This window comes from Acromyrmex echinatior, chromosome 5 (genome assembly GCF_024713525.1).
Source record: "Acromyrmex echinatior isolate Ae372 chromosome 5, ASM2471352v2, whole genome shotgun sequence".
NCBI lineage: Eukaryota > Metazoa > Arthropoda > Insecta > Hymenoptera > Formicidae > Acromyrmex > Acromyrmex echinatior.
This window is the reverse complement of record NC_141856.1, coordinates 14,453,185-14,465,620: the sequence shown is the minus strand read 5'-3', so window position 1 is coordinate 14,465,620 and position 12,436 is coordinate 14,453,185. Positions and strand designations below refer to the sequence as shown.

Below are 12,436 nucleotides of genomic sequence, written 5' to 3'. Positions count from 1 at the left end.
ATTATGTTATAAGCTTTAAATAAACGAAACTTTAGCCTTTTATAGAAAATTATCATAATAATTTAAGAAACAATTTTTAAACTTAACGATAATTATTTAAGAGATGTTCAGGTGAAGTCAGGATTGTGTGGACGTAGTGCAGATTCAAATCCTTTGGAGGATCTTGCAGTTAACCTGAGCGTTCGATCCGGTGTATACCAGAGTCCGAATAGCCGCCTCGAGTATATCAGGCGAAATAAAAAGGAGGACCTATTTATCTTGACGCCCGCGATCGTAAAGAAAGGCCTTTCGAGGATACTCACGGGGGATATCTGATTCATCAGCTTCATTCATCAACGTCGGCCGCTTCTGTTTCTTTCATTTCTTTGAAACTGTACACGGCTTCTCTAGTGCATGAGCAACGCGCGGAAGCATGGACGTTGTTAGGCGGATAGAGCACCTCGCGTTGGCGATGATGAGGCCAGTCGAGAGTTCATTTTCAGTCGATTTCGTTGGCACGACCTTAGCGCAGCGTGAAGATCCGTCACGATCGAGACTGATGATTATTAACAATGAGAATTTACAAAACATTATACATATGCATATATATGTATATATATAAATTTAAACAAAATTTTATATATATATCTAATAATTTTGTTTAAATCATCAAAATGATTACATAAGATACTCAAATTGGATATTAGAATGTTAAAACTTTTTGCATTGTCATCAACATTTAAGTATTCCACATAATTATTTTGATAGTCCAATAAAATTATTTTCACATTTTATAATAATCTAGTTAAATTTTTAGATACTTTGATAAAATTATTCTTTCCATGTACCAATATAATTTTTGCATATGCGCTTTACATATATATTATTACATGTATGTACAATATATGTATACAATAATTATATATGTCAAGCATATGCAAAGAAATATACAACTACCATTCGAATAAATTAATTTATTGTAAAGAGGTAACAATAAATTTTACATAAAAATTGATGATATATATTTTATAAAAAAGTTTAATTAACGTATAAAATATTATCAATTTTTATAATTTATTTAAATAATAATTATTATAGATGTTACTGCATCTAAATAAAAAAAAAGCATCGATTCTCTTGAAAAAGTGATTTTTTAATTGAGACTACTTATTTATATTACTTTATTTTATCTTTCCATTTATAAACACCGAGACTGGTTGCATCTGGTAATGCTACATTTGTACTGTGGACGCATCTCGGAATGTCTGACGATAATGATCAACGTTGAAGTGGGGGTGGGTGCTGACGGAGAGATGGCTCTACGAAGCAAGGATGCGGCGGGAACGAAAAGATAAATAGAGAGACAAAGAAAGGGAAAGAGAGAGAAGAAACGAAGGCGGTAATTCGAGGCCCGGAGGTGAGTGAGCAAGGTATGCTAGTACCAAATGAGATTGGTTCGCTCTGACCATGCAGGACAACTTTTGGGTCCTACTCGGCCCGCCTAAGTCCTTTCCACATCCTCGATGAGGCTCACTCCACTCTCTACAGCACCCCCCTACCATCGCAACCGGCCTCGACGGTGTCGAAGTTCCATTACCGGCGACGCCCGATCCAAGCGTCCCGCCATTTTAAGAAATTTGGCGATTTACATTTATTCCGCCCGAGTGGAGATTTTTATGTTCGCTACGCGCCGCGGAGAATCATTACCGTTACGAGAGATGATCATAAAAATTCATGTGCTTTCAGGCGAGCTTAATGCATATTGTGACATGACAAATGCACAAAAATGCTTAAGACAATTCGCTGATTTGATTATTAGGTTAAATATGTGAGGGTAAAAGCCTGCTGAGTAATTAACTATCAAATTTATTATTATTTAAAAACTGTTTTCTTTTTGAATACAATAGTTTTCAAAAATTTACTTGATTTTATAGAAATTCGATTAACTATGTCAGATCTCCTTCTAGGCATATATTTAGGTAGTAGTTGGTTGGCCCATCCTGGAAAGTGTATGACACACAGACATGATCTTCCCCACCCTTGCCTTTGAATGTACCCAACTTGCTTCACTACTACCATTGAGCATCGAGTTACTAAGTTCTCGTCCCTTCCCTTAAGAAGTCGTGCTTCTAAATGTGCCAAATGCATTCTTTGTTCGGTTGGAATGTAGAAGTTCTATAACTGACCGAATTATATTTTGCCCTTCTCAGAATGAGCTGAATAAAAATACCAAAACTTACATAGAATTTGATTCTATTAAAGATATTCTATATTTTTATATGCTTTTATTGGAAGTAAAATTCTGTCAATATAAAATAATAATGATAGCAAATTGCAAAAAATGCATATTTCTTATCATAATGAACTTTTTAATTAAAAAAAATAAAACAAATTTATTACGCTGCTATTTAAACAAAAATAGAGTAAAATTTTATTAACGTATTTTTCTAGAAGTTATATAACAAGTGGCATATTATTCTATGGCATATTATTCATTACTATTGAAAAATTATGAAAGGGAAATTCTGTGCTCTGATCGCAAGATCAACGATGCCATGCCCGTTCCTTCGGGACGTATCTAATTGCCCGCAATTCCCGTCTTCCGGGTACGATGCATGTGAGCCCGCATTAATTGCCCTCAGGGTGACGCGCATTTGCGTTCGTTGTTGCGACGTGCGTGATATGCCGACTGCAGAGTTGTCACGGTTGTATGTACCGAGAAGAACGGTGCAACGGTTTCAATTGTCCGCAATATGGCCGCTGGCTTAGCTTCTCGGCTAGGCTTTATAGTCGTTATCCTTGAGAACGCGCCGTGCATCTCCTTCGTTTTGTTTCAGTATACGCGGACGGAGCGGGCGGAAAGGCAGTGAGTGAGAGAGCACGGAAGGAGAGACGAGTAGTAGGAGGAAAAGAGGGACGGAGGTAGACAAGGAACCACGCCACAATGAGGACCCGAATGTTGCAAAACCGCCTCTGTGACGGTACCGGCCGGCTTCTACAAGAAATGATAATTGCTGGTCCCCATCCCGCGTGCTGCACACACAGTTCGTCCTGATCTATCCACTCCCCCTTTCGTCCTATCAACTCCTACCAACTGTACAATTGGTATTGCGAGAGCTACCCTCTTTTCGCAGGAGCCACTATTTATTAGAGTAAGGGGAGGTCCAAGAATATTCTTGAGGACTCCCTCTCTGCCGTTCACCGAGCGTCGAATTCTCTTGGAAATATAGACCAGTATTCTGTTCCGAGACGCTTCTCCAAGCGTGATTATTGGTTTTGTTTCTCTTCTCGTTTTAACCCGGCTTAGTATTCAAACGAGAATCGCGTGAGGATGGATAAGCATTAAGAAAAGGTGGTTAAGGTGAAAGAGAGATGGATACGAGTGATTTATTATCATCTGAATCGCCATTGGTAAGGTAACGCGAAAATAATAGTAGATAGTTCTTTGAACGTAAATCAAAAGGTTTAATTCTTATTTTTGCCTCCTTTTCTGGCCTGCTAAACAGAGTATTAATTTCATTTCTCTACAAAAAAGAGTTGACACATTTAGAGAATTATTATTAGTTAGAGAGATTGCTCCAAACTAAACACCGAAAGCCTAGATAGTTGCAATCATTGGATGCAGCGCAGCGGCGCGATTCGACTTCGAATTAGTGTTCACTCTAAATTGAGCGGCGTTTTTATAAGGCCGGGACCTAATTGCGGAACGGCGGTAAATTTTTTGACGGACCGCTCCCATGAAAAATCACTCGTCAGATATACAATACTAGCCTCTGTAAGGCCAGTCATCGTGAATCAACGGCTAAAAACCATATGTTCTTGACCGACTGAGCTATGGAGTCATTGAGAAAACGGTTGTAATGAGAGACCACCCAATGGGTACTTCGTGCTGATCGGCAAATCAACGGAAATTCTAGTCAACAACCCCTCATTATGCTCTTCATTATTTTGCAGTTGCAATCTACTCACGCATAATCAATTCTGTCGTACTTTTTCTCTTTGATATTCATACACACGTTGTTTGCATATTATGCACCCTCTTTAAAATTACTCTAACGTGTAAATTCTGAATACGTAATATTTATAAGGAACTAAAATACTTATTAAGTAATTTGTATGATAATGAATAAATTAAATATTTTTCTTACTTTTTGACTTTTTTCATACCAGAAATGTGTGATAGAAAAAATACAATCTCTCTTCGATTTCATCTTCTTCATTCTTTTATTTTTAAATTTATCCCTCGAAGTATAAAGTCTTTATTACCCTACAATTTGTTAATTAAATTCGCAAAAATATACTGTAAAAGATCTAAAAAATAAATAATATCTTACAACAGTCTTTACATGCAAGTAATTTTTGACAAGCATGACAATCTGTTGTAGGTCGCAAGATAGAATTGTATTTGTATCGGTATTTGAGCCCAGAATTTCTCTACCTGACTTGGACTAAGAAAGGAGGTATTATAACCGCAGTAAAGCACTAAAACAGCCGAACAGTTCTAGCTCGTGGAGCTAGAGGCTCCACGACCTCCACGCGGTAAGTGGACATTAGCGCCCGCATTGTGAAACGGACCGCATCGTCTTAACTGATGAGAGTCCCGAACAAAGGAAATATGGTTTGCGTTGCGCGGTCCTGAATATTACATACACGGTAAATAAAAATAAATTGTTCAATTATGATAATGATATATTTTATATTATACATATATATTATTAATGTTCAAACATATTTAGCATTATTAATTATAATATTTTTTAAGAAATTAAATTAATATGTATATGTAATGTCACGTTTTAAATAATAATATTAATAAACATAATAAATAAAATGAAAGACTTGCTAAAGTAAAAGTCATGATTATTACAACTAGATATTTTGTTCATGTGGTTTACTGATTATCTAGCATACGCTGTACTCTTTCGGCGCCTATGTCTCCATATATATGTATAAGCCACGTTTTACGCTTCGTGGATATTTTCGGGTCTTCTTAGCTCCTTGTCCCACTCGGTCTATAGGGGGGGGGGGGATTACTCGTCGACCGACAACGCTATTGGTTACTGAGATTGCGTTACCGCGTCTTCTGATGGGTAAAGGTATGAGAGGAATTTATTGCGGGTTCATCGAAGAAATGGTGATCCTCAAAGAACGTAAGAACCTTGCAAGAATGGCTTGCGCTAATGTGCAACGTTCCATTGTAATACAACGAAACGTCTCGGTAGCAGCTTTTATTTATTTATTTGAAAATAAATTGCTACATTATCAATATTGTTCTCAATATATAATATAATCAATCAAATGATATAATATAAATTTCGAATAAAATTTATTTTTCCTCAAATATTCTCCAAAATCAAATTACAATCTCTAATCAGAGTTTTATCTGATATTTTTACTCATATCTAAAATAATCAGATATTTACTTTACGAATTCCATAGATTATTTCTTTTAATAGCGCACTTGTTTTGAAAGCATAAACATACAAATTCATGCTTCAAATCGTATGGGCTGTAATGAATGACGTTCCCTATAGAATATCTCTTAAACTAAGTCTAGCTTCAACTTGAAATTTTTTGTGATTAATATCTCATCATAAGGAATCATTTGGCACACAATTCAATTCCAAAATCGCGGGACCAGAAACAGGAGATTTTTGCGGTCACTATTTGTCGTCGAGAAAGCCGAGAAAGATAGAATTTTATTTAATTTGACAAGAGTGAGAAGTAATACAAAGTCACACAATGTGATTCCGGTATGCGACAGAGTGGTTTGTTCGAATATACTTTCTTATGGATAATGTAATGGATGACGAAGCTAAGGAACGATACTTTTGGGAATACGAAGAAAGCAAAAGCATCTTTCTTGATAGAAATAACATCGTTTGAAACCTAAGATTATTGGACACAAAGCTTTGCTGATATTCTTTCTAAAGTAAATTTGCAGTTTACATTGCAGTGTAAATTTTTGAAGTTTAAATTTTTTGATGGATCAAAATAGATATTTTTTGAAATAGATATTTGTTACTTTTTTATACAAATATATAAGATATTTGCTTTCTTAAAAGTATGTTAGATGCATTTATGATTTTTATTTCAAACGCTTCGCAAAAGAAGCACTTTATTTCCGTTTTCTTTCCTTCTCTCTCTTTTTTTTTATTTCAGAAGATAATTCTCCTAACTCTCCTAGCCGAATAATTTTCGGGCATCCTTAGGCTTTCTCACGCTGATTCAGTATGAGGGAGGTATGTTGTCGAGTGCGAGACTTGCACGTTCACAAATCAAACAAGTGTAAAGAGGCAGCAGGAGAATGATTCGCTGCACATTCACGCCGCCGCGCGTCCTGTCGCCCCTCGTCAAACACCATCGGGTTCGACGCGCGCGGACGGAAGATCCTTATCTCGAATCAAAGATGCAAAATCTTCGTTCAAGAGGCGAGGAAGGCCTTTTCTCAGGTAAGACGCATTATTTTAAAAGAATTTCAAGATTTATGACAATGCAATTATTTGGATCCTTAGATTGTGATCCTCAACTTTATCAAAGATTGTTGATCGATTTCTTGATGGGAAATAGTTGACTTGTGCATTTACGTTAAAAGAAAGATTATTCTTTTTGAAGAAGATTATGTTCCTGAACAATCAAAAGAAAGAAAAGAGAAGTAGAGAAAAAAAAAGAGTGAGAGAGACATATTGAAAAACAGATGATGATTCTAGCAAAGATTTGAAGTCATTTGCACTTCGTCAAGAGTTAAGTCAAGAGTTAGGTTTGTCTCAATTTGTCCCTCTCATTGAAGTAAATGTACCTTCCAAGCGCAATTTACGAGAGAAAACGATGTCTTTTACAGGATAAAACTACTTGAACAGAGGTACTTCATTTATTTCTCTTCAATCATTAATCTTTTATAAATAAATTTATAATAAAACAAATTTTTTATTTTTGATTTCGATTATTTATTTTGAAGAACCGAAAATGTAAAAATAAAATAACGTTTAGAAAAAAAACTAATTCTAGAAAAGTAATAAATTTAATGGTTCGTAAAGCGTGGAATGTGTGGAATAAATGTAGTATTAAAAAAAATTAGTATTGAAAAAAAAAAATTAAAAAATATGATAGAAAATATAACATCACAATTATGTGCTTTTTGTTAAAAGCAAAGATAACTCTTTGTTTCTTGTTTAGAAACAAGACGACAAATCAAAATTCACTTATGCCATTTATTATTCAAATAGAATCCAATATTTCATACTGAAATATTGGATGTTTGTCAAAGATCCGTTAAAAAAAAAAGAAGATGTAATAAAGAGAAAGTATGCTGATCAATAATTCGACAACAAATAGATTTTGTGTAGCTACACAAACAATCACAAAAGTCGCACATACGTTTTACCTACAATCCCACTAAAAAAACAGGTTCCGAAAGAACCTGACCGAAAGTAAGTGACTATTAACAATGGAATAGCTTTATAAAAATTTATCATCCCTGGGCTTAATAGTCCGTTCGAAGGACGGAGTATCTCGGTCGACGATGCCGATAATAAAATACCAATGAACGGAGTGAAAGAGGTTCTCTCCCCTTCCTCCGCTGGTCCTACTGACTCCCACCGTGCTCGCGGCCTGGTGAAGAAGCGGCACACGATTTTACACGCTAATCCCTCCTACATACGCATTGGTACCTGTCAAAAAATGGCGTTGGGGTGCAGGAATATCTTCTGAGATGGAGAAGATGGGTGATCTCCAGAAGTTAACCACACGCAGGGCTGCGAGTGGCCAGTTTCAATGGTGTAGAACCCTTGTCAGATTTTCAAAACAATATTTGCTAATAGTCAGCCTCTATTCAGAAAATATTCTAGGATCGTACAATAAAACTTGCAATGCCTATGATAAATGTATGATTGTTATATTTCGACTACGATATTCCTTATCTTATGACATTAATATTGTTTTTCAAAAATGTTTTTGTAAATATTCATTTCATTTAAATTTGGTTAAAATATTTTCCTTTTTTTTTAGTAAATTTCATTAACTGCAAAATTATTATAACTGGTATTTTTAATTGCTATAAATATGAATTAAACACTATTATCTCATTTCTAAAACGCCCATATCATTTTTTATATGATTATTAATAACTCGTTAATTATATCTTTGCTTTATGTAACAAGTTTTCTGGTACAATTTTCGCGGTAAAATAATGTTATAGTGTTGTTAAGAGAAAAATATTTTAAAGAATTTATATGTACATGTGTTCAAAAGGGTACGCAATTCAAGATAGTCTACGCCAGTGAGAAGCAGGTCAGTTGCTGTAAGGTTTTCGATGAGGACAAAGAGATCCTTTCCTTTCCCCATCCTTTTTCTTACTTCAAGAACCTCCCTCTTCGCCTTCGCAGGCCCGTCATTGCATTAATGTAAGCGAGGCTGCGCCACCAAACAACGCAATGGCTGCAGCTGTCGGATGCTTGCCCTTCAAGCTAATGCTTCTCCAAATATAACGTACAATATCTTGAGGTACCGCCGAAAATATAGAATATGCAAGTACGCGGTATAAAAAATTTCAAAGTATTAAATTTGAACTAATACAAGTTGCCTCTTCTCATTTTAATTTTCTTTAGATTCATAAAATAAATTATTTAATAAGTAATAAATGCTAAAATTTGTATACGTAATTATATTGGATATTTCTCTAAAACTTTAAGTTTGTATTGCAGCATCGCACTTACATAAATTTGTACAATTTTAAATTTAAATATACTATACAATTTTGTATATATATATTAGGTGTTGGAATTAATTCATAGCGTTTTTTAATGAAAGAATGTTATTTATTTCACATGAGCATTAAAAAATACATTAATGAAAGTACTTCCCATCACTTGTAAAACGCTACGAATTAATTCCAACACCTAATATATATATATAAAATATATATATATATATAAAATATATATATATATACATATATATATATATAATAAATTTATCTTTCCATTTTTATCAAAGTAGAACAGCAACCTAGAGATAAAGCCTATTCTATAATAATCGCACAGGTTGTGTTGCATGTCGTGAATAGTAGTATTGTAGAAAAATTTGTTGCATGTCACAAAAGTGTCGCTAGATGAGTATCTACAACAGTCGCAAGGATTGCTTGCGACAGCCAATTATAATAAAAGGCAAAGAATTCGAGATACTCCTCTCTGTTTCATTCATCTTCATAATCTTCAAATATAAGAATCAGAAAATAGGATAATGGATCAACTCACAAAGTAGCAACACACACAAATCATCAACAAAATTCTTCTGCGAAATTTGCTGCTTTATGTGTGATTAGCTGAGCTCTGCAGATTGCATGAGCTTATCGCAGTTACAGAAAGTTGAAGTTAACTTAATTTCGTATAACAAGGGCTCGACTACGATAACCATACGACTAGAAACAGTAAGCTAGAAATACATAGAAAAATGTAAGACAGATAATAAAAAACATAAGGCAATAATTTCATGTTCTGTACTGTAATTGGTCGATTCGCTTATTGTTTATGTCTTACTGAATTACGTTTTTCTACATGGTTCTAACTTATTCCTGTGACATTCTCGTACGACATGCGACACAGCCTGTGCGACTATTGTAAAATAGACTTAACACATGCGTATGATGCTATACGTTATATGGCAATTATATTTGTAGAAAAGTAATTTTTAATGTATTTAGACTGAGTCAAAATATTATCTATATTATTATTGCAGTCTACATTTTAATTGGTGCAATATATTCAGTGCTGCAATAAACTTGCGATATCAGAATTAAAGTTTTTCTTTTTGAACGTTTTAGAGATTCGTTAACGCCATTGTCGCGACTCACGTTTGCGGCGATTCTTTCCTTTCCAGCGAATTAAGGCGATGCCATCGCGGCAGACCGATCGTTTGTTTGTATATTTTTTGTTTAGTGTGCATCGTTCTCAGCTTCGAGATGCATTCCATCGACAAAGAATTTCGCCATTAAGTGCACTAGAAGCGAATTAAATCAGTCAATTGTTGACTGTGTACAATAAATCGGTTTATTTAATATAGTGTAAAATAATTGATACAATAAATAGTGAAGAAAGAATGTTCTATGACTGCAAAAGTCGTGCTAGAGTAATTTAATTTTTTTTTAATAGAAAGTGATTATTTATAGAAGTGCGAGTAAAGAAGCAAATTCGAGTATCGATCAACGCAGTGCTGTGCAGTTGCACGTGATAGATATGAAAATTTTTGTTATTTTTAAAGCTTCAAGTTGTGTCGAGCAGCATCACGATTAATCTACTTACAACGATTGCCGATCTTGTAGGTACGCACAGATTCACTAACTGCAGATCATTGCGACTCTCATGAAGCGTGACTCTTCCATTCAATTTTCCCTGAAAGGCCATGAAACTCTTAATACGGAAAAAGAATTAATTGAGTTAGCCTTTGTACTAACAGTTTCAGTTTATTTTTAAACATACATAAAAGCTGTGTTAATTATGTTTTTATAAGTATATTATGTAATATTTTTCGATTTAGCAATTATTATTTCTTTACAAATATGAGTTAATTAATAACATATTAGTTCAGCTATGAGTTTTATCTCCGATGTATAAATGCTTTTTTTTAATTATTTCATCGTTATTTCATGGATTTTACTATTATTGTACTTTATTCAAACTCACATATTTCTTACGTGCTATGAAGTCCGAAGAAATCGGAGGCGGACAGGTTTTTTAAAAATGAGTATCATCCGCCGATATATTTAACATTAGACAAATTTTTATCTGACGATAGGAAGACAGCTATGCCAGATAGTTAAAAATTAGAGATTCAATAATTACCTGCCACAGATCAATAGAATATGAACAAAGTGGTCATATACTTTTAAAGTCATGAATAAAAATAATTACAAAAATGTATCTGTTGTTCTCTCACATACGCAATAGTATCTTATCAAGAGAAATATCTTGTAGCATAGATTTTCAATCTTAAAGGTATAAATTAGTAGTTTTTAAATAAATTTTAGTAGTTTTTAATGATGTCGTCAATAATGCATTAAAAGATGTAAAATAAATTTTATAAAATATGAAATAAATTATATGACATTTATAATAATTTCTAATAGTTAAATAATTTATTTATTAGTATAATAAAGTCTTTTGCACAAGATATATGATTATAATTTAGGATCTACAAATCTTAAACATAACATAAACAATGTAATTGTCGGAAAAATCTTCAATTGCTCTATTTATTTATTATTCTAAAAAATTTTAATTATTATTAATCACATTTTAATTGTAAAAACAAAAATTCCTTCAACTTGTATACTCTTTTGACTTCAAACGGCAAAATTCAAACGGTTAAGCAAGACCTGAGACGGGTACCATCATCATGAAAAAAGAAGAAAATGAAAAAAAGGACTGAAGATAAAAGCAACAAAATTGAAGGGCAGGAGCAGGTACTTGTACTCGAATAGACTGTCGAATAGTCGGTACTAATGATCAACCACGTGGGGTGCATCACGCCGGTCGAATCGTGTAGCCTGGCTAAGTGAAAATGCGCGTAGATTCTTCGAAGATACAAGTCCCGCCGCCGATCCCTTCTTCTCTATAGCACGCTCTATGGGAGGAATAATAAAAGTACCAACTCACAGGACATAATCCTGTAGGATCTGTTATCCATGCATACACCATCTTCCACATATATGCGCACACACCAGCATTATTTATCGTCATATAGGATATCTCACTAAAAAAAAGAGCTGATTGTATTAATTGGAAATCTAATAGATTCAACCAGTATGTCTGTTCAAAAATAAACAAATCAGAATTCTTGTAGGAATTACCAGATGATTAATTCTTTTTTATATGGAATTTCTTGTTAATCAAATTATTAATACATTTTAGCACATATAACTTTCAGAAATTATTAGATTCCTGGATTATTTTTTGTATAGAATTAAAAATTGTAATGCAAAATATATTTTTCATTACTTTTTTTTTACTCAATTTTGTGGACGGTAAAGAATAATTCTTTTCCCTAGGATTTGTGGATGAAATCGAACTCGGAACCACAATCGTGAATTGACCGCATAAAGCGTGCAGCTATTCGATTTCCTTGGATCTCAGAATGCTGGCCCTTCTATTCTATTTTATATGCAATTTTAAATTCATGAGTCATAAAATTCTATCTCGCAGCAGTACAATGTACTATTCGCGGGAAACGTCTATTGAATATAACTAAAAGTTTTACAGAAGTTTATCAAATTAGTTTTAATTATAAAATATTAAATCATATTGTGATAACTAGAAATTCTGCGTGGTTTCACTAAAATGCATTCAACCATTCTTGTTGAAGTATTACATAATTTTTCTCAGTGCACGGATTCAAATATTATAAATTTTAAAAATTTTAATAATAAGTCTTTGCAATTCTTTACTCCAAACAGTAGCTATTC

General features: G+C 33.7%; 2 protein-coding genes across 17 annotated transcripts in view; one reads left to right on the top strand and one right to left on the bottom strand.

Annotated features, from left to right (window-relative positions):
- Window positions 1–12,436, bottom strand: part of Ca-beta (Calcium channel protein beta subunit) — a 96,689-nt gene that overhangs the window by 47,464 nt on the left and 36,789 nt on the right. For 7 of the 13 annotated variants that reach the window (XM_087406574.1, XM_087406576.1, XM_087406577.1 and 4 more), the window contains exon 3: window positions 10,278–10,385. The exons of 3 other annotated variants lie outside the window; for them this stretch is intronic. In XM_087406574.1, the coding sequence (XP_087262700.1) occupies window positions 10,278–10,385 (108 nt within the window). Of the gene's footprint in view, window positions 1–302; window positions 394–10,277; window positions 10,386–12,436 lie in introns of those variants that run through there. 3 more of the 13 variants (XM_087406575.1, XM_087406584.1, XM_087406592.1) reach the window with 2 other exon arrangements.
- LOC105151322 (uncharacterized) overlaps window positions 1–12,436 on the top strand; it is a 31,264-nt gene that overhangs the window by 10,310 nt on the left and 8,518 nt on the right. The window contains exons 1-2 of one of the 4 annotated variants that reach the window (XR_015545218.1): window positions 4,266–4,632; window positions 6,192–6,841. The exons of 1 other annotated variant lie outside the window; for it this stretch is intronic. Coding sequence is in view for 1 of the 3 variants with exons in the window: in XM_087406595.1 (XP_087262721.1) it covers window positions 6,287–6,431 (145 nt within the window). In the remaining 2 variants the exon portion in view is untranslated. Of the gene's footprint in view, window positions 1–748; window positions 6,842–12,436 lie in introns of those variants that run through there. 2 more of the 4 variants (XR_015545219.1, XM_087406595.1) reach the window with 2 other exon arrangements.